The 26,250-nt window shown below is 43.8% G+C and overlaps 1 protein-coding gene across 3 annotated transcripts in view; it reads right to left on the bottom strand.

Moving 5' to 3' along the window:
- Positions 1 to 26,250, bottom strand: part of NEK10 (NIMA related kinase 10) — a 376,851-nt gene that overhangs the window by 7,283 nt on the left and 343,318 nt on the right. For all 3 annotated transcript variants that reach the window (XM_008266079.5, XM_008266081.5, XM_002716230.6), the window contains 4 exons: positions 15,439 to 15,549; positions 3,402 to 3,510; positions 567 to 619; positions 427 to 482 (listed from right to left, as the gene is read on the bottom strand). In XM_008266079.5, coding sequence (XP_008264301.3) covers positions 427 to 482; positions 567 to 619; positions 3,402 to 3,510; positions 15,439 to 15,549 — 329 coding nt within the window. The remainder of the gene's footprint in view (positions 1 to 426; positions 483 to 566; positions 620 to 3,401; positions 3,511 to 15,438; positions 15,550 to 26,250) is intronic.

The raw sequence follows: 26,250 nt of genomic DNA on the forward strand, positions 1-26,250 counted from the left end.
TCTCCACGGTTAGTATCTGCAATTCTTTTCCTAAGCATTTCTCTGACCATCTTTACCCACCATGAGCAAGGTCAGAAACACCAGGAATTAACACTTCCTGTGGGGAAAGATCTCAAACAACGACTGGTGAAGTTGGGAGATAAATATCCCACCACCCTCACTCTCTGAGTGGGGCAACTCTGAGGCACACCTTCAACACTGGCTCTTGGATTTTCCCAGTTGGATACAGTTACAGTCACCTACAATGGTAACTTTTTTGATTAGGAATCCTATCCAGTTGTATCAAGTCTAAACAAAGATACTTCGTAAAAGTCTTTGAAGTGAAAATTTTCTAAAAACCTCTATAATCAAGGAAAGAGAAATCGGAACTAACATCTAGTGATCACAATTCATCTTTCACACTTGAAAGCAAACTCTAGATCTCACCTGTTAGACGTAAAATTGTAATAGCCACTTTCCTCTAGGACTTCTTCAATCACGGTCTAAAATTGAAAAAAGGCGGAGAATCAGGCCAGTATTGAATTAAAAGCAACCAAAACTCATCACGGGCATTGCAAACTACTCACCTGCATCTCTTCATATGTTATTCCTTCCTCTAAATCAAAGCTGCTGGGTAGACCTGAAATAGATAAATTATGGAAAGTCTGACATTTGGTTCATATCCCCTTAGTCTTTTTTTTTTTTTTTTTTGACAGGCAGAGTTAGACACAGAGACAGACACAGAGAAAGGTCTTCCTTCTGTTGGTTCACCCCCTAAATGGCTGTTAAGGCTGGCGCACTGTGCCAATCTGAAGCCAGGAGCCATGCGCCTCCCCTTGGCCTCCCATGTGGGTGCAGGGCCCAAGCACTTGGGCCATCCTCCACTGCCTTCCCGGGCCACAGCAGAGAGCTGGACTGAAAGAGGAGCAACTGGGACAGAACTGGCGCCCCAACTGGGACTAGAACCTGGGGTGCCGGCGCCCCAGGTGGAGGATTAGCCTAGTGAGCCCCGGCGCCGGCCTATCCCCTTAGTCTTTACTGACAATTATGACACCAACTACAGTGAAAACAGGTCAGGCTCTTAATGAAAAAGACTTCTAAGACAATTCCAGAGAATTTTGGCCTTGAATATTTAAATTCTGATTCTCTTCAACAACTGGCTGCTTTAGGCCAGAACATTGCAAAAATAATATACAAAGATTTAGAGGAATTGCTCATGGTATAAACTGGCCAATTAAAATAGAGTGTGTGTATGTGTGTGTATCAAGGGCAAGTGACGAGTAATTCCAAACACAAAAGTAACCTGAAAGGGGTTGGCATTGTGGCATAGTGGGCAAAGCCGCCGCTTGCAGTGTCGGCATCCCGTATGGGCGCCGGTTCAAGTCCTGGCTGCTCCACTTCTGATCCAGCTCTCTGTTATGGCCTGGGAAAGCAGTGGAAGATGGCCCAAGTGCTTGGGCCCCTGCACCCATGTGAGAGACCCGGAGGAAGCTTCTGGCTCCTGACTTTGGATCAGTGCAGCTCCAGCCATTGTGGATGGAAGCTCCGAACCAATGTATGGAAGACCTCTCTCTCTCTCTCTCTCTCTCTCTCTCAGTATAACTCTGACTTTCAAATAAATAAATCTTTTGTTAAAAACAAAAAGTAATCTGAAGAATTAGTTTTAAAAATTTATCCCTAATCCACAAAGAAAAAGTAAATATGTGCTAGAAAGAAAATAAATTCTTCAGGGAGGCAGAAATAGACTGTGAAAGACATCAAAGATCTGACCCTTTTAGATGGTTGCCTAGAGGGAAATGGCATGCATTTAATCCCAGAAGACATTTTTGGTGGCGGGTGAGAATGTGGTATTCTAGCACTTTACCCCACTCATAAGCAACCCAAACCAGTGTAGAGCAGCATTCACTCAAATCAATTAACGCTGACCTAGGTGGAGCCCAGGAGTCGCCCTGCCACTTGGATAAAGAAAAGAAAATGGGTTAAAGGTCGATGGTGAAGTGAAGATTTGAGTACTGGTAGCTCATTTCGGAAGCCATATTTAGAGGTGTCCCCCACTGCGCCTGCAGGCTCTGCTGTCTGTGTTGGCCCAGGGTGCCCGGCCATGGACCAAGCCTGGTCAGCTCTGGGGTGGGGCAGCCAGCTGCCCTGGGAGGAGCTTTTGAGAGACTTGCATTGCTCTTCTTCATTTCTTCAGCATTCCTGGCTTAAGGAGAAATGTGGCCTGCCGATGAACTTCCCTGTCCTGCAGAGGCTTTTCACAGCATAGGACTGCAGATGGGATTTGATCTTGCTCTTCCAGGTTTCTCAGAGACTACCTGAAGTGAAAGGCAGCCTATCTGGGGGTCAGCTTTAACCCAGCAGTTCCAGACGTCGTGAACACAGTCATTCTTCCCACCATACCCTCCCTCCCGCCCACACTCCCACCCTTCTTCCTCCTCTCCTATGTTCCTAAATCTGTACATATGAAATGCCCGGCATTTGTATACCTTAAATAAAATTTTAAAAAAGATGTAGGAAAAGTTTGATCATGAATCCTCAAAATACTTTTCTTAGGCAACAACAGAAGTGTAACATGTGTTTCCAAGGTGGCGAGATGGCGAGCCTTCATCTAATGGCGAAAGCCTCACTTCTAGCCACATAACTATAGCCTACGGAGACTCGAAAGTGATTCAGAAATTCTGAAATCTCAGTGTCTGGGATGCTTCCTCTTAATACTCCATGCACAACGATGGAAGTTCCATTACACTGAGCCCCTACTACTGGCCTGGCACGCTTTGTTTAAGCTGGTCCTCACAGTAACCCCAGGATGCACATACTATTCATTCTTTATTTTTAATAATAATTCATTTTATTTATTCTTTTGTTTTCACTACCATTTTATAGGCAAAGGAATTGGAGTTCAGAGAAGTGAGGTAACTAAACGGTGGAATCAGGCATTCAGGTTTACAGAATCCGCACCGTTAGGCCATGTGTTACACTGCCTCGCCTGGTGAAATGTATGTGAAAAATAACAAAGCAAGTAGACAGCTCTGATACAGATTCTTTAGGTAAGATTCAGGTTTCCTCCATTTGAACAGTTACACTTTTCATTTCTGCTTTTTAATCTCCCTAAATGCTTTTGTGCATTTGCTTTCCAATCACCAGAAAAGCAAAAAGAAATAAAAGGAAATGCAGTTCTCACACACAGAGCCTTCTGTTTGTTTATGGTATTAATAAATGATCAAGGGAGCTGCCACAATGGGTGAGATATGTCTTAGGGAATTTCAAGATTCCTACCATATGTCCCTTTTAACTGTTGCCACAGAAAATCCAAAGCAGCCCTATTTTTCTTCTCAATTGAGGATAATCTTTCAGGGATTGCTGTTGACGCAGACAATATATTTCTTTGTGAAAGCCGGATTACCCATGCTGACGACCATTACCTGCGGGGTCGTTTGGGGACAGGCTTTTTCCATCGGATGAATGACGTAACAAATGGTAATCTGCTGTGAAAAAGTTGGGCTCAATGGGTTCTGGAGATCCCTGGGACAGCTGAAACAGACAAGCAAAACCACATCTTATTTCACACTTGGGAGCAAATGACAGGAGACTTCTGCATGGGGTTTTCCATTACCCTACGTCTCTGCACAGAAAATTTAGCACTCTGTGATTTTCATTCCGTGGTAAATAGATAAACATCTCCTTCCTTCCAAAAGAAGCTATAAATTGGAAGCAGGCAAATTACAGTGAGAACAAGTTAGACAATTCCCTGGTCACAAGGAAGAAAAAAAGCACTTTATTGCTTTATGAGAGCAAAATAAAAATGGATAGAAAAATAATAGCATGGGCCTAGGACATCAGGATGTTATTTTTGTCGGGTGTAGGAGGAATAAAGTCCAATTATTCAACAGAACAGTATGTTTATTCCAAATCAGAGTCCTTTTTCATGTATCTACTTTGAAAAGTGCCTTCTTGTTTGACCAAGGTAAACAAGTTTCCTAAATATTTTTCTAAATTACTATTAATTAACATTAGCCTTGAAATATAAATTCCTATTAATTACCCTGAAGGAAAGAGTAATTCACCATATGATAGAATTTATTAAAATTCTGATTGTTCGAAGCCCTTCAATAAAGCTAACAATTTTAATGGAATTTTAGACTATAAATGGTTTTCAACCTTCTTTCACCTTTAATTTCAACTATTACTTGGTCTGGCTAAGTTTTAGATATTCTGTTAATATATTTTAAGATGTTAATTCATATTAATAAATCAGAAACAAATGGCACAATTTGGACTATGCAACAGTAATTACCTTGGAGTCACATATTCTGTTCTTGAGTTAAAATAAATCATTGTAAATCACTAGAGAAGACAGGCAGCATATACTATGATTAAACAATGCACACTTACTCACACATACTCTACAACCCTGAGATCTCACTCTCAAGGATTTACATGAGAGAAGTGAAGACCTAAGTCCATCAGAAGACATGCACATGAATACCCATAGTACCTTTATTCATAATAACTAAAACCAGGAAAAATCCCCCATACCTAAGGACAGAAGAAAGGACAGACAGATCATGGTGTACTCATATAATGGAGTTCTGCAAACCAACAAAAATGAACAAACCACGGATACTCACAACAGCATAGATGAATGAGGAACAAAAGAAGCCAAAAGCAAACTACGTGACTTCACCTGCATACATTTTCATGATCAGGCCAAACTAGCCAGTGGGAATACAAATCAGCATAATGATAACATTGTGGTAGGCTGCGGGGTTCCACCAGGCAGGAGCCTCCTGCAAGGCTGAGAGTGTTCATATATTGATGTAGGTGGTAGTCACTCAGGTGAATATGTATCATGTGCAAGTTCATGGAGCTGTAAATATATTATACATTTTATACCTCAATAAAAATATTTTATGTCAGCAATAACAAACTTTTGCATCAATGTACTTTTAAAAATATTTATTTATTTATTTGAAAGAATTATAGACAGAGGGACAGAGAGAGAGAGAGAGAGAGATTTTTCCATCTGCTGGTTCACTCTCCAGATGGCTGCAGTGCTGGGCCAGGCCAAAGCCAGGAGCCAGGTGCTTCTTCCTGGTCTCCCACAAGGGTACAAGATCCCAAGCACTTGGACTGTCTCCCACTGCTTTCCTAGGCACATTAGCAGAGAGCTAGACTGGAAGTCCAGCAGCCAGGACTTGAACTGGAACCCAGATGGGATGCCAACTGCAGGTGGCAGCTTTACCCACTATGCCACAATGCCAGCCCCCATCAATATACTTTTGATACTGCAAATACAAATCATTCACGTGTTTTCTGGTCTCAGTGTTGCCAACTACCTGCTATACTCCAGAAAAAAGTCATCCTTTTTCATTCTTGAAAATTTGATTTCCTTACTTCAGTGGCAATTGATAAAATTAATAACCCAGCTGTAATATGACAAGATTGTAAGATTGCAGGGGCTGGTATTGTGGCATAGTGGGTGAAGCCATCCCCTGTGATGTTGGCATCCCATATGGGCACCAGCTCCTGTCTTGGCTGCTCCACATCTGAGCCAGCTCCCTGCTAATATACTTGCGAAAAGCAGTAGAAGTTGGCTCAAGTGCTTGGGCCCCTGCATCCACGGCTCTTGGCTTCAGTCTATTCCAGCCCTGGTTGTTGCAGCCATCTGGGGAGGGAACCAGCAGATAGGAGATCTCTCTCTCTCTCTCTCTCTCTCTCTCTCTCTCTACCTCTGTCTGTAACTCTTTCAAATAAATAAATAAATAAATAAATTTTTTTATTAAAAAAAGACTGTAAGACTGCAATATCTTCTAAGGCAGGAGGACCTGATAATCACTCCCTCAATAATTTCCCATCAGGGCTGTGGAGTGTCATAGAATTAGGCGGCCCTAAGCAGTCTATATTTCTCACAACCTAGCTACTAGGTCACCCTGAGTAAGCTGCTTAAAATGTCCAGTGATGCTGAAAATGATCCACAGGCATTCCCTTTCAAATGATTTCAGATGGGATTATTTTCATATGGTTTAGCATACAAGCAATTTTCTCACTCTAATTATCAAAAGCTTATTTGCATTAACTATTAAGTGTATACATTGGATCTAAAGATTTAAAGTGTCAAAAAAGGGGGTAAATTGTGACCCAGAAAGGTCAAGACTACCACTTTAAGATGACAAATACAGGTTCTTTTTATTGATTTGAAAGTTGGAGAGATGGGTTTCTGAGGTTTCCAGTGCTTACGTGGCATTAACAGTCTCCTTTAGTTCAAGAACTGCGAATCCTCACAGCAGTGGGTCTTTAATTGAAGGCAAAACTGATAATTAATTAGCTTTACATTTGAGCCCAAACTGAATTATTTTCATTCTAGCAACACCCTAGAACTACTACTTTTCTGCAGTTTAGTTTCCAGTATTTGTTGGGCAAATTTTTTTGTCCCTGACGATGTGTTGGAAGGGGTGCTTTATGATCTGAACAGGACACAGAAATGTTCTGATGTCTATGAGACTTGCAATCTGACCCAGAAATAGACTAATGTAAGTAAACAGCAAGGTGGTACAATGAGTCATCAAATATGAAATCAGGCCATGAGTTCTAAACTTGAGAATGAAGGGTTTCATGGTTTTCAGAGGCTCTTCAGAGGAAACACTGGAGCTGAGTTTTTTGAGGATGAATTTATGTGGATGGAAGGAAGTGAAATGGACATTCCAGGTTAGGGATCGCGGGGGAGGCTTGAGGGCAAAGGTTGGACATTGCATGCTAATGGTCAAATGATGATGGGTAGTACAGAGTCCGTATTATGGAGTTCGGGGATTCAGCATGACAAAAGGAAGACAAGAACCATTCATTAATTCCATGAAGTTTTTTTAAAATCAACTATGATGTGCAATCACCAAAACAGATGGAAACGCCATGGTGAGGTTTGCTGCGTTTATACTAACAGTTCCCAGAAGAGGGTTTCTCTCCCCGTCTGTGTGTGTGTGTCTGTGTGTGTGTGTGTTCCATGAAGTGTTCTATTACCCTGGATGCAAAGCAATGAAGTAATAGTTTGGGCTTGGGGACATCATGGTGAATGCTGGCAGACCATGGAGAGGCTCTTACAAATAACAGACTTGGAAACTAGATGTAGATGGTGGATGATGGGCTAGGAAACTGGAAGCTACTAAGGTTTTTTAATGTGGTAATTTAAAAAACAAATGTTTAAGAACATTTGTGTGGCAAGATGGACTGGAGGATAAGAAGACCAACAAAAAAAAAAAGAGGAAGAATAAAAGTGTGACACCATGCCCGGGTATGTGACAAGCCAAAGAAGGAACAGGGTGGAAGACAGCCTTACTGTATAGTAGCTCCTGTTGCCTCTTACTGAGTACTTAAGATGACATTCTAGCCACATTTGATATGCCATTGGTTCTTACAACTACCAGCTAAGGTAAGCCTTATCTCTACTTTACAAGGAAACTGAGAAGTAAAGTAACTTGTGAGGGTTGCAGCTATTAAGTGGCAGAACCATGGATGTCTACCATGAAAGGTCAAGCCAAACCACCCACACTATGAAAACTACCCTGAGACACTAATGACTTAAGGAACACAACTGAAGTGTAGCAATGAGGTTTAATGACTGAGCAGAAGGGAAACTGAAGCACCAGTGATTCTCATGTAGTCACAGGAAGGAAGGAGAAGGTGGTGAGTCGCTCTGGACCTGCCAGATGGCAACGTGACTGCTCCCCCAGTGGGTGACGACCAGGAGGAGACAGTGGGATGTCTTTAATGCAGTGGCCCTGCAGTGGGATGGGCTGAGGGGGGTCTCAACAGACCTGCCCCAGCATTATATGTGGCCTCCCTGGTGTGCAGGGCAGTACCTCCATTTCCAGCATGGATGCTCTGTTTAGAAGAATGGATAAAATATTCCTTCTGAACAGACATAAAAGTGCTCTCCTGCTCTGAACAAATATCTACAGTTACAAGGAGCAACATTTCTGAACTAAAGACATTAAGTAAATCTATGAAGAACAGACGCTTCCCCTGCAAAAAAAAAAAAATCACTATTTTGAGCAAGTACTGGATTGGTAATTAATTGGGCAGTTGAGGATAGAGTAGTTTTTAGGAAAATTCTAACTAGATGAAAACAACGAGAAACCACAAATGTAATTGTTATTAAATTTCTCAAACTATCCCTTCTTTTCCATGTCATAAAATAAGGCTATCTTTGCTGTGGAACAGCTATCGACATCATTTGAAATCTAATCAACTGAGGTAGGGCTCTGAAGGAAATGGAGTCCAACAAATGAAATTAGGTGCCAAAATGAGAAAATTCTCCATGTGTCCCAACCCACTGCACTCGCTAGTCCTCTGCTCTTATTCCCTTTAGATTCTCCATGTTCTCTTTCACTGAGCTACCCCATTATTAACATATTACCTAATTTTTCATCTTCTCTAACCTTTTCTATCAGTTTTTATTTGGTTTTTATAGACCATTTTGTTAACAGAAATGCCCAGTGTTTATACTCAGGGTATTCTTAGATTTAACCGCACACACACTTAAGCAAGTGCACCACGATGGCACTCTGTCATCAGCCCCACCCCACTGTCCAAGCCCCAGGGACTCCATCCCCCCTCACCCCCACTTGGGCAGCAAGCCACCCTGAGGCTGCAGTGTTTACATTTCCACCAAGGACTGTGTTCCTAACAGAACTGCAAAACAGAAAGTAAGCTGGAAGATCACTGTTCTGTGTTTGTTACAACCAGAAGCTTGTCCTCCCATGACTTTGTCTCAATGAATGTGGTGTCAAAGGCAGAGTAAGTGGTGGCCTGCCCAACCTGGACAGGACAGCCTTGCACTTCTTGACTGCTCACACAGGTAAGCCCTGGGCACTGCTGATTCCTGGGGCCTCCATGGGGCCCTGCCAAAGGCGAGACAACTATGAGGCTTGATTATTATATGCACACGGAGCCATAAATCAAAGTCTGAGGAGCTGAGCAATTTGCCTGCCTGGCAAAGAATTGGAAGCCTGGAGTTACCAAGTGGGTTGACTGTGTTAAGCAAGGTAAACTTGACCTTGCTCATCTGCACTGCAATGGAAAGTAGGAACTGAGGAGAAGCCGTAGGAAGGCCCACGCGGACAGGAAGCGCTTCTGTGTGATCACCCCCGTAACACAGGTGAAATGTCAGTAGGTCTCATCTAGGTCTTCCTATCAAAGAACGGTCCATAGAAGGGCAACCAACAGCATCTGGGCACTGATAGGAATGCAAAATCTTGGGCTCAGGATGCAACTGAATTAGGATAACTCTTCTGGCCTACTGGACAACCTGTCTTTCTAATAAAAAGTCTCAGGACTGTCAGATACACCATAAGTTCCCAGTGGAAAGGCACTGCATTCTTGTAAAGTTTTGCTACTCAAAGTGTGTGCCTGCATGGCAGCAGCAGCAGCCATCCCCTGGGAGCTGCTTGGAATAGACAACTTATTCCCTTCCCCAGGCCTACAGCACAGACTCCTATGTTAACAAGATCCCCAGGTGATCAATAGGCACTGTAAGTGTGAGACACACTGACTACCAGACCACTGTCCTGACCTCAGCTGCACATTGGAATCACCTGGGATCCAGCCCCTGGGGATTTAATCTCCGGGGTTAACCTAGTTGTGAGGCCACAGCAGCATGAGGTTGAAGAGCTCCAGGTGATTTTTTTTTTTTTTTTGACAGGTAGAGTGGACAGTGAGAGAGAGAGACAGAGAGAAAGGTCTTCCTTTGCCATTGGTTCACCCTCCAATGGCCGCCGCGGCTGGTGCACTGCGGCCAGCGCACCACGCTGATCCGAAGGCAGGAGCCAGGTGCTTATCCTGGTCTCCCATGGGGTGCAGTGCCCAAGCACTTGGGCCATCCTCCACTGCACTCCCGGGCCACAGCAGAGAGCTGGCCTGCAAGAGGGGGGACCGGGACAGAATCCGGCGCCCCGACCAGGACTAGAACCCGGTGTGCCGGTGCCGCAAGGCGGAGGATTAGCCTAGTGAGTCGCGGCGCCGGCCTGAAGAGCTCCAGGTGATTCTAACATGCAGCAAGCACTGACAACTCCGTCGAATCAGAACGGCTGTGTGCTTAAATAGCCAGCTGTTTCCCACCTGGGGCCAGATTCTCCCTGTTTGTTTTAAGTATTGGTTTCAGTGGCATTTGTAACACACAGTGGGATGATTCTCAGTGCTGGCTATGTTAGATCCACTTGGGGCCAGGGCTCCGCCAAATCCACATGTACTTTTGTGTAGATTAGAAAAGGATATCCCCTTCTCCAAGTGGGGGCAGCCCCAGCCGATCCTTTCGTCTGGATGCCCATTCGAAGGGGCCGCTTTTCTAGAAGAGCAGTTTACAAAATGCTAATGCCCAGGCATTGGCTTAAGAGGAGCCTTGCGTCAATAATGAAAACAACAACAACAACAACTCTTCATTATAACAAATTCCCAGCCTTTACACTGGTAGAGAGAACAATGCAACAACCTCCATGTATACCCATTATCCACTCAATCAGGACCAGTCTTGTTTCATTTATTTCTCCCCCACTTCCCTGCCTACCCTGTCTTACTCCCAGGATTTGAAAAACAAACCCTGTACAACACATCATGCCATCTATGTTATTTCAGCAAAGCTCTTCAAAAAACAGAAATTCCTGGGACTGGTGTTGTGGTATAGCGGGTAAAGCTACCACCTGCAATGCCAGCATTCCATATGGGCACCAGTTTGAGTCCCTGCTGCTCCACTACCCTCCAGCTCTCTGCTGATGGCCTGGGAAAAGCAGCAGAAGATGGCTCAGGTCCTGCCACCCATGTAGGGGACCCAGATGGAGCTCATGGCTCCTGGCTCTTGGCTTTGGCCTGACCTAGCCATCTGGGGAGTGAACCAGCAGTAGAAAGATCTCTTTTTCTGTCTCTCCTCTCTCTGTAACTCTTTCAAAGAGATAAATAAAATCTTTTAAAAAATAGAGATTCCTTTTTTAAATAGTTACAATACAATTATTCCACCCAAAGAGACTTAATATAACAAATACATAATCAATTATTTAATTTTTTCCTAATATTATATATAAGTATGTACTTTAAACCTTTTTTAGAGTTTCTTTAAGTCAGGAGGAAATGAGTCCATATACTGTTAGTGGTTAATATTTTCCTTAAGATGCTTTAATTTTAACAGGCGATCCTTCTCTTCCCCACTTTCCTTCCTGTCCCCTCACCCCCTCTCTTTGCAATTTATTTATTAAAGAAAGAAACTCATTTTTCCTGTAGAAGTTTCCAGTCTGTGTTTTGTTGATCATCCCCATGGTGTCACTTAACAAGTTCTCTTGTCCCCTGTATTTGCAGCAAGTGGATAGCAAGAGCCTGAGCAGCAGAGCAGGGATTGGCAGTGGTAACTATTTTCATCTTGCAGGTCATATGGTTTCTGTCCCAACTCCTCATCTTTGCCCATAACACACAAGTAGCCATAGACAGTGTGTATGTGAGTGGTGGTTCTGTTCCAACAAAACTGTTCAACCAAACAGGCAGCAGGCCAGATTGGCCCAAGGGCAAGAGTTTGCTGACTTCTAATCTAGGGGCTTGATCCAATGTAGCTTCAAGCTTTCAGCAACAATAAAGTGCTGTGCAGTTCCAATGGGTGATGTTTAATGTCCGGGTTTCCCTCTTCTGGTGCTAGTACTTATGGGCAATCATGTCCAGATCCACTATTTCATTATGGACTGCAGAATGGTAATATTTTTATTCCATTGGCACGTATTGGCTGACCTGTTTCTAAGATGGGAAATTTCCCCTCACCAGCAATTTATTTGCCCTGAGATAGAATTAACATGGGGAAGGCAGAATAAATGCTCATTCCTCCTCTGGCAAACAATTTTCAAAACAATGAGTTGGTTATTTAGCATCTTCCAGAGGTAACCAATGAGAGACTTTCTTTAGTTTTTTTTTTTTCTTTAGAATTGTTAGGAACTCTTGGATTTAAACGGAATTTGATGCTTTCAATCCACTGTGATTATTATTCTTACTGATGCTCCAAGCCAGTAGGAGCCTCTGCGAGTTGGCTCTGCAGTCCTCGGGGTGCCCTCCAGCTGTCCTTGGTGGGACCCTGGCTGTGCTGCCTGTATCTCAAGATATTCCACCATAATCTCTCAGTCCCTGCTCTAGGTCTGCTGTCAGTTATACCTCCAAGGAGCCCAATTCAGCTGAATTCGTTTCCAGAACATTTTGGCGAAAATATTAGGAAATACATATTTTATAAGATTTATAAAAATTTATAAGATTTATCATGTATTTTTATTTATTCATATTGATGCTTCCGATTCTAACAAATCAGTCTCTTCTGTCTTGCTTCTGGTTTCTCCTTCTTCCTGTGCTGAAAATCCTGGTTCTTAGAGACACCTGTCTGGCTATGCAGTCGCTTTACTCCACCTGCAATTCGAGCCAAGACTGGACTCTAGACCACCTCGGGTGAGCTATACACAAAAGAGCTGAGTTTCTAAGGGAAGGGCTTTCCCACTTTTTGGCTCTTCTATTAACCCTACTGAGTCTTCCTTCACTAAGAACTAGGCATAATTATCGCACAGTGACTCCTTCAAATGGGAGACATGGGGATCCCTGGATTTTAGGAAATATTTCAGAGAGAAAGGTAGAAATCAGTGAATTTTATGAGCGGTCATCAATCACTGCTTTCACACCATGATGTGAGGTGACTGCGTCAGTCAGAAGCCTTCCAGCCTCTCCTCTATGACTACACAGGGTATGAAAAAATCTACTTGTGAAGAAAAATCATTGCTGCAAAAGATTACAACAGAAAGGGGGAAAAGCAGAGATTATAAATTCTCATTTAGGGTTAGATGGGGAGGAGCTTCTTCGTATAATCACATAGAAATATGTGGATATATTCTATCTACATCAATAAAGATTGGGCAAATATAGAATACCTTATACAGAATCCATATTAATGTAGGACGTGTTCTATTTTTAATAATTGTACATTATGTACCTACCATGTTGCTGGCACTGTGCAAGAACCCCCGGGGAATCAAAGATGAGTAAGAGACACTCACTGCCCTTGGGGAAAACAGACCCAAGGCAGATAAAAAGCCCTTAAAATTCAACAAGGGGAGGGGAAGAGGGAGTCAGGCATAGAGTCATTCTTGACCAAAAAAAAAATGAAGGAGGTTTTTAATGGAAGCTTTTAAAGGTGGTCTTTCTCTCACGTCAATAGAGAAGGATGGGAAGGGTTTTAATATCCAAGCTGAAGATTTCTTTGCACCTGCATCCCTGACCAGAAGCACACACACCATGATGGTGCAACCCAGTTTCATGGGGAGAGGGCTCACGCCCGAGCCTCCTGCCAAGGAGCAGGATCCTACCTCTGTTGGTCATGGGCTGAGCTCTGGAGCTGAGTGCTCCCTCTTCTCGCACTGAGGGTCCATCTCCTCTGACCACCATGAGCTTATCATGTCAGAGAAGAGACCACAGCAATCTTCACTGGAGAGTTTAACCTAGCTGAAAATAAGGATAAGCCTCTGCCCCCTTGGATCCCCTTCCTGCTCCCTGGGAACCCTCTACCACCCTGTCAATCTCTGCTTCGACGAGCCATGACAGAAGGCAAGTGTACTAACAAGAGATGCTACCTGATGCAGAGGAAAGCAGATGAGGGGCCAGTGGAGGCAGTGGGGGTGGGAGAGGGTAAAGTTTAACAAAAGGAAATCTCTTTTTTAACTGGGGGAGGGGGAGACAATGAGGGAGGGAAACCTACAGTAGCAATAAGTTGGAGACTAGAAGGGAACGCGCCTTGCTGTAAGGACGGGCGCTGATGGAAAATCACTGCGTAGGGAGTGACTAGCGCCTTTGTGCAGCACACGGTGCTCGGCGGACGCTTTCAGCTCATAAAAGTAGGCTTCTGTTAAAGTACGCTTGTGCACAAACTGGATTATTCTGAATATCATTTTAATAAGAATATAAAAACCAAGCAACGTGTAATCTTTTCACGGCAGATTTGAGCTTCTGTCATTCTAAAATATATGTATTGGTATTCATGGTACAGTGTGTAAATATCATAAAATAAATATCGGCAGTCTCCTCTATTTCTGTTTTGATCTCCACCAGCTTTGTTTCTTGACTCTGTTTGCCGACACAACCCTCCCTAATCCCTGCTGAGGTTAGCTGGGGCTGTGTTTACCTGCAGCTGTGTCTTTCTCCCCATCTTCTTTGTGGGGTGTGTGTGTGTGTGTGCGTGCGCGAGCAGACACCACTGACACAAGGCAACACTGCAGAAATAACACTGTTTGCATTTCTTATCATAGAACCTATCATATTTTCTGAATGATGAGTGAGCATATGCTTAATACTGGGTCCATTAAAGCAGAAAGGAACCTTAAGGGAAAAAATTGGCAGAATGACAATACCAGGGTGGAAGTACGTGATGAAACTTTTCTAAAAATATGAAATTGGAGAGGGACCAGGTGCCTTCACCCAGGAGGGCCTGAGCTGTTGTGTCTTGGGCCTTCTTGAGACAGCAGAATGGGGAGATGACGCCACTTCCAGAGGCTGTGTCAAAACAAGCTACCAACTAGAACAAAAGGGTTTCCTGTCTCAGAGTTGTTGAATAAAAGTAATCAATTTTCTTCCTCTCTGATTTAGTTATTTAGTTTTTTTTTTTATTTGATAGGTAGAGTAGACAGTGAGAGGGAGAGACAGAGAGAAAGGTCTTCTTCCATTGGTTCACTCCCCAAATGGCCACCATGGCCAGCACCGCACCAATCTGAAGCCAGATGCTTCTTCCTGGTCTCCCATGCGGGTGCAGGGGCCCAAGCTCTTGGGCCATCCTCCACTGCCCTCCCGGGCCACAGCAGAGAGCTGGACTGGAAGAGGAACAACCAGGACTAGAACCTAGCACCCATATGGGATGCTGGTGCTGCAGGTGGAGGATTAACCTAGTGAGCCATGATGCCGGCCCCGGTGATTTCATTTCTATACATAGGAATAGAAATATCTGCTAGCACCTGAAGTTTAGGGGATTGTAGAATGCTGTAGACAGAAAGAATTCTTGGAAACAATTCACTCAGCCCCAGTAGATGATGAAACTCATAGCCTCAGCTGGTAAGACAGCTTCTTCAAAGTGGCACATCTCAGTTGAACACCTTGTTGAAGACTATTCTAATAAAGTGTGGTTATGGAATTCCCCCAACAGAGGCGAAACCACACATGTTTTAAGTTAAAGATAGGGACTGACATTTATTCTTAGGAAAATACTATGAGTAGTAATACTGAAAGAACTATCAGTTACATGAGAATAACAGCCACAAAAGTAAAGGTGCGAAAATTCAAGGCAAACCTGTCTTAAGCAGTGATAACATCCTTGGATGGAGAACACAGCTTAAAGTACAAAGCCAAGGAGGTCTAAATGTTACTGTTGGGACGTGCTTCTGCCAGCCAGAGAAGCCTGTATGCAGAAAACCTTACCTTTTTAATTTCAGATTTCAAATTACAAGGGTTGCTCTGCTGGCTGAAGAGGGATTTCTTGAATCTCTCTATCACCCTCCTTTTCAAATTGTGGTGCAAAGCTGGAGGAAGCTGCAAGAAAATGAGAAAACAATCATTAGAACCAACTTGTACACACTGCACGACTGACCACCCAGGAGGTCTTGGTGGGAGGTGGCAATGTAACAATATCTAGTCAATGGGACTAAATAAGAATTTTAAATTTCACTCCAAATGAGTATATGCTGGAAGGTATTATTCTCTCTTTGAAAGATCTGCTTTATTTATCTTAGCATTCTTTCCCTGATCATTTTTCATATAACTGAATCACTTATTAATTGCATGCATACACTGAATTTTGTAAACAATAGCCTTGACCAGGAAGCATACTTCTTACCAGGCTTAGGTGCTTACAGTGTGCCCAGGACCGTGCTAAACACTCCAGCCCTGGTCCTGAGAGACCTTTGCACTGGGAAATACATTCCTGCATGAAGCCTGCCTCAAGGTGAGACTGAGGAGAGATCAGATCCTAGGGAATAGTCTTATCCAGAAGAAAGAGAGAATGGATATGTGTATATTATGGTCTGGCCTGGCTTACTAAGATTTAGGAATCAAATGTAGGAAGTCACTGTAGAATCTTAGAAACTACAGTAATTGCGTGCAAATGAGGATATCAAAAGCCTAATTTGCAGTGCTTTGCAGGTAGCAATTCTACAATGAAATCACAAATCTTGAAAACCCCGGGGAGATGAAATAAGGTTTGGGAGAAATATAACAGAAAATAAATAGTGTCAGAATTACATAAGGCCTTAATATAATGCTTCTTTTTGGTTAAATTGTGGAGAGAACTTGAAATGAGATAGGGAGGAACTGATGAGAAAAAAGCAGGTAGTTAAGTGGAAAGAAAACTATTGTAGCAAGTGCTCTCCAGACTGAAAACTGAAAGACTATAATTCAAAGCTCAGGTGGAAAGAAAAATGAATGTGTCAGAAGCTGTTACTATCCCACTTCTGCTGCATCTCCCAGGCTCCCTTACAAACTTGGGAGGGTGCCAGGGGACTATTTTTGGCCAAAAGCAATGACACAATTCAAAGCCAGAGTGCTTCCTCCCTTTCTGGCTTACCCTGCCACCAGAAACTTGGAGTCCACCTGTTTCAGGTGGAGCAGGACCACCTGGCCAGCCCAACTTTGAGTGAATGAGTAAACCTCTAGTGTACCAAGCCAAGGGATCTCAGGGTGGATCTATTAGCACAGCACAACTGACCACATCTGACTAATACAAGGACATGAACTCACTCAACTTCCATGAAACGAGGGAACACAACAGAAGGTCCTAGTAGAGCAAAAAACAGAGTCTATGGGGCACACATCAGCTGATTTCATAGCCAAAGAAAACCTGATCCTAAACATGATAGAATGCAGGGCCCATTAGGAAGTACTGTAATTATATAAAACATAAAAAACAATGCAACTGAAAAATGTTCTAAAAACGCATCTCTAATCCTAGTGTTTGCGTCAAAGTCGCCTTAATTAGGGAGAAAACACACTCAACTGCTCTGGAGACACTGCTGCCCTTTGGTATTCTTTGAAAGCTTATGTAGGTTGGTAGCAAAGAGCCTCTGCTGATCTCTTCTGCTGTAAATACCATTGCTTCCTTTTTCCTTGCCTCCGATTTGACTCCCCCCTCCCCCTCACCTACCCCCACTCCTAGCAAATAGCCATAGTTATTACTGTCCTTCACACAGAATGAAAGGAGGAACCAAGATGCAGCCAGGGTTGGCCCAGTGGGTTAGACCACTGCTTGTGATGCTGGCATCCCATGTGGGAGCAGTATTGAAGTCCTAGTGGTTTGGGTTGGCCCAGTGGGTTAGACCACTGCTTGTGATGCCGGCATCCCATGTGGGAGCAGTTATTCAAGTCCTAGTGGTTTGGCTTCTGATCCAGTTGCAGGTAAGTGTGCCCAGGAAAGCAACGGAAGATGTTCCTAGTACTTGTGCCCCTGCTGCCCACATTGAAGACTCTGATGGAGTTCCAGCTTCCTGGCTTCAGTCTGGCCCTGCCCCAGGTGTTGAGGCCTTTGGGGGAGTAAATCAGCAGATGGAAGATCTCTCTCTCTCTGTATTTGAGTATACCAGCAGATGGAAGATCTTTCTCTCTCTCTCTCGCTCTCCCCCCCCATCACTCCACCATTCAAATAAATAAATCTTCTTAAAATTATTTTTAAAAGATGCATGGGAGCCAGTGCTGTGGCATAGCGGGTAAAGCTGCCGCCTGCAGTGCCAGCATCCCATATGGGTGCCGGTTTGAGTCCCGGCTGCTCCACTTCCAATCCAGCTCTCTGCTGTGGCCTGGGAAAGAAGTAGAAGATGAACCAAATTCTTGGGCCCCTGCACCCATGTGGGAGACCCGCAAGAAGCTCCTGGCTCCTGGCTTCAGATCAGCACAGCTCCAGCCTTTGCAGCCAATTGGGGAGTGAACCAGCAGATGGAAGACCTCTCTTTCTCTTTCTCTCTGCCTCTCCTTCTCTCTCTGTGTGGAACTATGACTTTCAAATAAATAAATAAATCTTTAAAACGTATGTATGGAGGGGAGGAAGCCACAGAGGGAGAAAGGGGAAAGGGGTAGAGAGACAGAAAGATTTCTCAGCACTAGTTAACAAATAGTTGAAAGAGAAGGGAAATGAGTATAAATGACATTTGTGTATGTGACAGAATAGCTGAAGTGGGGTGAATTTAACTTGGAGGAGAAAGAGACAACGAAGGGCAGAGACGTGCATACTTTTTTGGCGAGGTGATGGGTTGGAGTGGTGGGAGGGTGGGAAAAGTGTCTGGAGACCTCTGGGTTTGAGAAATCCCTATTGACATGCACCAGAAGTTGCCACTTCCCCACCTCAAACAGCAGGGGGCAGTGCTGTTCCAGGACAGTACAGTTGCTGCATATAGAACTGCACCCTGGCCCCAAGAAGGAAAGGCAGCCTTGTCTGCCACAACAAAGTTTGGAAAGTGTGAAGTGCTTGTGGGCTCATAGTTCCTTCAAAAGAGACTTGGTCCAGTACTGGGAGCTGTCAGTCCCAGATGCTAATTCAGACATTCTGAAAATTCTGACTATGAATTTAACTTGATGAGCTTCCAGTCGACTTAGAATTGCATTTATTGCTCCTCTTGAAAACTCATGTGAGCAAGTTCACATTCGGTCAATTTCTGATTCATTTACAGGGCAGTATTAGAAAGCTATAGTGGGACTGGCATTGTGGCATAGCAGGTTAAGCCACTGCTTGCAATGCCAGCATCCAATATGAGTGCCGATTCAAGCCCCAGCTGCTCCACTTCCAATCCAGCTCCCTGCTAAAGCACCTGGGAAAGCAGCAGAAGATGACCCAAGTACTTGGGCCCCTGTGACCCATGTGGGATGCCCAGATAAAGCTCCTGGCTCCTGACTTCAGTCTGGCCCAACCTGGGTTGTTGCAGCCATTTAGGGAGTGAATCAATGGATGGAAGATCTCAGTCTCTCCCTCTTCCTGTCCCCCTCATAACTCTACTTTTCAAATAACTAAATAAAACCTTTTTTAAAAAAAGAAAGGTATAGTATCTCACTGGAGATATCCTCACTGCAGAGTACCCCATCTTTAAAGCTTTCATGCAAGAATTTAAAATGTTAATCACAATAATGACCCATCCATAATTCAATTGCAGATAGAGTAAATATCATAATATATATACATATATATGGACAATACTATTAAGGATGAAATATTAACACCATTAACACCCATGATTCACATTGCTGGGCACCACAATTACTTTTGTTATGTGTATTATCTCCCTTCAATTTTTTACCACAACAAACGCATGATACAGGTATGTACCTATTTCTTATAGATAAGGAAATCAGAGCTTAAAGAGATGCTGTGATATACAAGGATACTTTCTGCGGTAGTAAGATCTCTAACACAGCCATTATCCTTGAGCAAACAACACCACCACTGGCATTACTGTGGCATAGACTTCATAGTTTACAAACATTTTCACATGCTGTGGTTTATGGCATAGCCCCATCCCCTGTCACCATTTTACTGTTGAAGAAACAGATTCCAAATGACTGTTTCAAAGTCACACACCCAAAAGTTGTGGGGGGTTGTGTTTCTTTCTACAAAGTAACAGAAGACAGAACATGACATCTGATCTGCATGCCTTACTCAAGGTTTTCCCAGACTGAAATAGTCTATGGATTCTTCCTAAAGACTCTCCGGTATCTCCAAGAATACTTCAACAGACCATCAGTTGCTAGGACTCTGTTTAATACCTTGTGACTTAAATTACTATCTTAGTCTATTTTTAAATTTTATTTATTTATTTATTTATTTGAGAGGTAGAGTTACAGACAGAGAGAGGGAGAGACAGAGAGAGGTATTCCATCTGCTGGTTCACTCCCCAGATGGCTGCAATGGCCAGAGCTGGGCCAATCTGATGCCAGGAGCCAGGAGCCAAGAGCTTCTTTAGCGTCTCCCATGCTGATACAGGGGCCCAAGCACTTGGCCCATCTTCAGCTGCTTTCCAGGCCATTAGCAGAGAGCTGTATTTGAAGAGGAGCAGCCAGGACACAAACCAGCACCCACACTGGATGCTGGCGCTGCAGGTGGAGGCTTAGCCTACTATGTCACAATGCCAGCCCTTACCTTAGTCTATTTTTTAAAAAGGTGTTTTGATATTAAGAGGAGATTGCCCTAAATGCTAAAACAAAAAGTTCAATTGTTATCATCAGAATAAATACACGAATATCATATTTCACTTAGAATTTACATACCCCGAAAACATGAGTGGCCTTGAGAAACACAGCTTGACCCTAACTTCTTTTTTTTTAAATTTTTTTTTTATTTATTTGACAGGTAGAGTTATAGACAGTGAGAGAGACAGAGAGAAAGGTCTTCCTTCCGTTGGTTCACTCCCCAAATGGCTGCTACAGCCGGCACTGAGCCGATGCGAAGTCAGGAGCCGGGTGCTTCTCCTTGGTCTCCCATGCGGGTGCAGGCGCCCAAGTACTCGGGCCATCCTCCACTGCCTTCCCGGGCCACAGAAGAGAGCTGGACTGGAAGAGGAGCAACTGGGACTAGAACCCGGCACTGCAGATGGAGAATTAACCAAGTGAGCCATGGTGTTGGCCCTACCCTAACTTCTTATTCTGTTTCATTTCTGTCTCCCTTGCCTCTGGTAACCAGTAGATCCAGATGGGGGTATATAGATGGGGCTGTTCTAATCCATTACTACTGCAGGGAAAACAGTGTATTTTTATCCAGTAGATACATCCTGAAATATCATTTTTATGTGAGGACAGTCCATTGATGCCTTCAACCACCTGTGATGCTGTACACTGACAAACAATTGTGGCTGTGAAGATGCGTAGTCTAAAACAGCTCCATCAAATTGTCTGTTCTCCAGGAAACAGGTGCTTCATGTTTAAAAGTGGCTATATGTTGATTTTTTTTTTGTCAAAACACTTATTTAACAGAACAATAAAAACATAGTATAGGGTTAAATCCAAAGCTTGATTTGGCTGGACAGGTCTTACTTAAGCAATGATGCATGAAGACACTCAAATGTAACACAGGCACCCTAGTTACCTTGTATACTCAAAGATAGACTTTGGTTTCTAGCAACGGAAATGAGCCACTGGTTTCATTCTTAGCTTGCTGATCTGAGGACGGCCACTTTGGCTATGATGGAAACAGATGTCAAATCAAGGAAGGAAGAGCAAGGATTTTGACCTTCTGCCTTTTAACATTGTCACTTTTAGATGATCTTTGCAGATCTATCTTCATGGAAACTGGGCAGCAAAGGCCACCATCAGCCAAAAGGAAGAGGTTTTGTCAGGAGGTGCCTGGCCCTGCAGTTCAGTGTAGTCACCAAGTGTCAGTGTGTGAGAGTCTTACTAGTAAGTGGCATGTGACAACACAGATTTTGATGGTTCAGGAGGCAGTGTTCCCTTTGCAATTAGCACCAGAAAAAGTAGATCTCAATTTTGTCTTGGATCTATAGCAAATTCACTAGTTCAATGTTTGCACTTGTACTTCCCACCTTTATTTGAAAGGTTTTGACTTTGTTTAGCATTTTAAGTTAAAATTCCCCAGAGGGCAATCATTCCTCACTACATGCAATGTCATAGACTTCCAAGTATTCTGAAAACATATTTTAAAAATCAAAATGGTTATATCTGAATTTGTAGCAAGTAATGCCAAATTGCCAAAAAGTATTAAGTCATTTGTTACCCTTGCAGCCGAAGAATATAATAAGATATTTATAATGATTTCATTATTGCTATATAATACTTTGAAATCCAAAAAGAAATGAAATACATCCATTAAGAAGTGCTTTAGTACATAAAAATTAGCAAAAACAAGTATATGGAAATGACACTTAAATTTCACATGGTATTTTTTTAATTTAATAGTTAATAGTGGGGTCAGCATTGTGGTATATCAGGTTAAACTGCCACTTGTAACCACAGCATCCCATATCAGAGTGCTGGCTCAAGCCCTAGCAGTTCTGTTTCCAATCCAGCTCCCTGCTCAGGCACCTGGGAAAGCAGTGGAAGACGACCCAAGTGCTTGGGTCCCTGCCACTCTTGAGGGAAACCAGATGGAGCTCCAGGTTTCTTGCTTCAGCCTGGCCCAGTCCTGCCTGTTGTGGCCATTTGGGGACAGTGAAACCAACAAATGGAAAACCTCTCTGTCTCTCTGTCTCTCTGTCTCTGTCTCTCTCTCTCTGTCTTTCAAATAAATACATAAATAAATCATTTTTAAACACATATGTTTAGTTAAGGTAACAAAAAAAGCTGTTTAAGTCTATTTCAATAATACTAAAGTGAAGAATGTTTTCTCATATTTCTCTATCTATTTAAATTGAAATGCATTTTTAAAAAGAATGTCTTTACTCGATGTAGACAGGACATATTGCATTCTGATTTATTAACCAAATCCACTCTCCATATTTTCCCCTCACCTTCTTTCGTTTAATCAGACAGTTCTGTGTGACTGCCTAAGAGAAAGATTGAAGGCAGAAAACAGAGAGGACTAATCAGTTCTGGATTCTTGCATCTGAAAAGGCAGCCCTTGAGGTGATTGAAAAGAATACCATTTTGGTATAAAACTTGATAAGAGCCAGGCTGTTCTACCCAGGCTTAATAAAGATTCCCCAGGCTGGGGGAGAAGTGAAAGGGAGAGCAGTGAGAACTCAGAAGTGGGTGGCACCAGAGAAGAGAGCTCATTGGTGTGGGGAGCAACTGGGAGCAACTCGGACTAGACTAAGTTACTGGAATTAAGACTTATTCTATGCATCTGCTCTCCCACAATATGGCGCTGGGAGAGGAGAAAAACAGCTTCTACACAGATGCCTCCAGTTCAACCAATAAACTGTAGGACTTGCTCCTGATTGGAGGAGAGCAGCGTACTCGCCATGTGGGCAGCCGAGTTGGGATTGGTGGAAGAGGACTATAAAGGAGGAGAGAGACAACATGCACCAGGAACATCTAAGAGGAACATCTGAGGGAACACCTGAGGGAACACCTGTGCAGCCCCCGAGAGAGCCGGCCGGCGGTGTGCTGCTCCCCCGTGGAAGTGGGGAAAGTGGCCAGGGGGAACCGCCCTTCCACGGAGGTGGAAGGGACGGTAGCCAACCCGGGAAGAACCAGCAGCAAACCCGGGGAGGGCCGAGCAGACAAAAGAACAGCGCAGGGTCCTGTGTCGTTCCTCCACGAAGACGGGGAGCGACAATTGGCTGGTCCACATCGTGTGGGCCTGAGGGCTCCCACTCAGGCCTACTGGGGTTTTGGGAACCTCTGTCCTTGGCCAGTAGACTTGATGCTGAGCTCTGCCAGTAGAGGGCAGTGGAGGGGCAGGACCTGTCTGTGGGATCAGGGAAGCTCCCGTCCTGCTGAGCTTACTAAAGTGTGTAAGTCAGCGCCCGTCAATCCCTAGTGGCTGGTCCCCCAGTTGGATTCAGTGGCACCAGCCCTGCAGCAGCTTTCAGAGAGTTCCATGGCGTCACCTTCCCTGAGGTGGCCTCCCCTAGTGCTTCCCAGCATACCAGCCTCTCGGCCGACACCCGGCAAATCCCAGCACACGGGACCTCACCACCAGGTACTCACCTGAGAGCTCGCTCTGGTGCCACAGAGTGAGGCCTCACTTCCTTGCACCAGCACAGCCCTTTAGTTTCTTTGAGTTCTTTTTTTTTTTTTTTTTCCTAAGATTTCTGGACCTCAGCCCAGGGCAAGAGATCCACTTCTGTATGTTGTTTGTTCTTGTTATTTGTTCTTTTCTTGGGGGCTCTGTCCCAGCCGGAAGTAATCACTTTCCTATCAGCTCTCCTTATATTCTTCAAATTTCTCTTTCCTTTTTTGGAGGCAAAACCCTATTTACAGTTATTTTTTTTTTCTTATTAGATCTTCCTTGTTGACATCACTGTGATTTCTGACTGGACTCTCACTGATATAGCTATGTACCAGGATATGGGTCCTTCACGGGTACGCTTTGGGAATCGGTTTGATTGTGCTACAGGAACACAGCCCAGAGCTGAGTTTTGTTTGGTTGGGGTTTTTTGCCAACAGGACATGGAACCCCAGTAATGCATGGCATGCAGTGGCATCAAGGCTCATCAGGCTGTCACCTGAATGAAGGGGAAACCGAAGGCCAAATGGCGGCTGCACTTGACCGCTGGGCAGGACTGTGGGCTGCAGGGATGCTTCTGACTGAGCTGGAGCATGTACAGATGGCAATGACAAGACTGGGTCCCTGACCTCTCAGCTCAAGTCACGCTCTGAAGCCCGGAAAGAGTCCACGTCAGTCATGAAAGCAGTTCTGCGCTACTTTACGCTGCCACGGCACTGATGGGGCTGGTAATCAGTTCCAAAATTTAACTGGGTAAGTTACTAAATTACCAGTTTCAGCTAATTCACATTTCAACAAGCTTCTCATGTGAAAGTTAGGGGAAAGAAAAGGGTCCTAACACTCAGATTAGGAACATCTTGTGAACCTGATAAAACTGACAGTCTTGAAACCCAAGTCTTTCCGAGCTTTCCTTGTTGGTGGTAGGAGCTTATCACGCTCTGTCAGACAAGGCAAGCCTCCATTTGCTTGAAATTCTATGATAACCTCAACTGGGACAAATACCTTCACGAAGATGCTCATTCATCATAATAACCACAATTAGGATCAAATCCGTAACTGGAATCATTTCTCATTATGATCCAAGGCAAGACCTGTACACCACGACCCAGCAGGATATAGTTTGTACACCGAAAGAACTGTAAGATTTTGCTATGAAATATCAGCAACAACCCAGAGAACATATCCATGAAAGAGATCCTAAGGATATTAGGCCAGGAAGTGTGAAATACGTCACTAGGTAAGACTAAATTCATCAGTACGGGCACATAAGCTAGAGATTCCAGATTCAATGTGTTGGTTTGTACAAGTTGACATGGTAGATTAAGTGATTGGTTGGCTGAAGTGCTTAATCAGCAGTGGCCTGTGTGCAGTGAGGTTAAAATGGAAGAGATTCTATGGCATGTTGAGGATAGAATTCAAAGGCTGATGAGAATGGTGAGTTTATCATGCATTCCCTGCATAGCCACTCCATAGCCACATTCGGCAAGACCACACAGAAGCCACTCCTTTCATTGAGGCTTGGAGGAGTACCTTGAAGAGGGGTGCACCAGCACCCCCGAAAGGCTTGTGAGGTCACTACAACACTGAAGAACATCCCATTTCAATGTACCAAATCAGCAGTGGACAAGGGACAGCACCGACCACCAGTGACAAGTTGGGGGCATTTACGATAAAGGCAGCAGAGATGCACTGTGTCAATCAGAATGCCCTGGCCCACAGAGATATTTCGGTGTTTCTGGAAAGGAAACTGATGGTCATCCTTCTAGAAAATCCCTTGATCCGCACAACCAAAAAGAAAATCTGAGTCTAGTAGACACAAGCCTGAATGGTGTTGTCATTGCCAGGGTGGTAAGTCACAGACTCACTCATTCCCAGACCTCAGTCAATTCACAGACCCAAAGATCCTTGATTAATAAGAAAGGTATGGACCCTTGAGGAAGGGCCCAGAAACATTGCTCTGTAAACACCCCACACATTTTCCTCCAGGACTTCCCCAAGAGAGACTTGGAGTCATTTCCTAGGGCTACTGTCCACAGGGGTTAAGGGAAATACACAGGCTTCCTGGGAATACTAGACACTGGCTATAAACAGATGATAATTCCTAGACTTATAAAGTCATTGTGTGTACCAGTCAAAATGTTTTGGTTGAGAGGGTAGTCAGACTGGAGTATTAGCCCAGGTTTGATCTACAATGGTCCCAGCTGCCCTTGACCTGTGGTATTTGTCTGTATTGCCGGAATGGGTCATTGAAATTGCCCTAACTAGCAATGGGCGGCATCCCCACATTGGCTCTTTGAATCTTAGGGTGAGAGAATGTGTCTCTGTTTCGTAACTGATACGTCTCAAGTGCCTCAAATAGAGTCTGACACATAGCAGGCACCAAATAATTGCACATCAAAGGTGTAAGTGAATAAATAAGTTGCATAAGACACAGGAATACGATCTTAAACTTCAAAATATGACTTTCTGTTCAAATGTCTATACTTTGTCTATAAAAAGTTATTTTTATAACAGCATATACCTTTGTGAACGAACATTCAATTAGGTTATTACTAGACAGATTTCTCTCAATAGTTAGTAGCTCCATTTTCTACATTTTAGCACTGCTTGGCACTCAGTGAGTCATTGAGGTTTAC

The sequence above is a fragment of the Oryctolagus cuniculus genome, chromosome 4, assembly GCF_051225735.1.
Source record: "Oryctolagus cuniculus isolate XC-2025 breed Fujian yellow rabbit chromosome 4, ASM5122573v1, whole genome shotgun sequence".
Taxonomy (NCBI): domain Eukaryota; kingdom Metazoa; phylum Chordata; class Mammalia; order Lagomorpha; family Leporidae; genus Oryctolagus; species Oryctolagus cuniculus.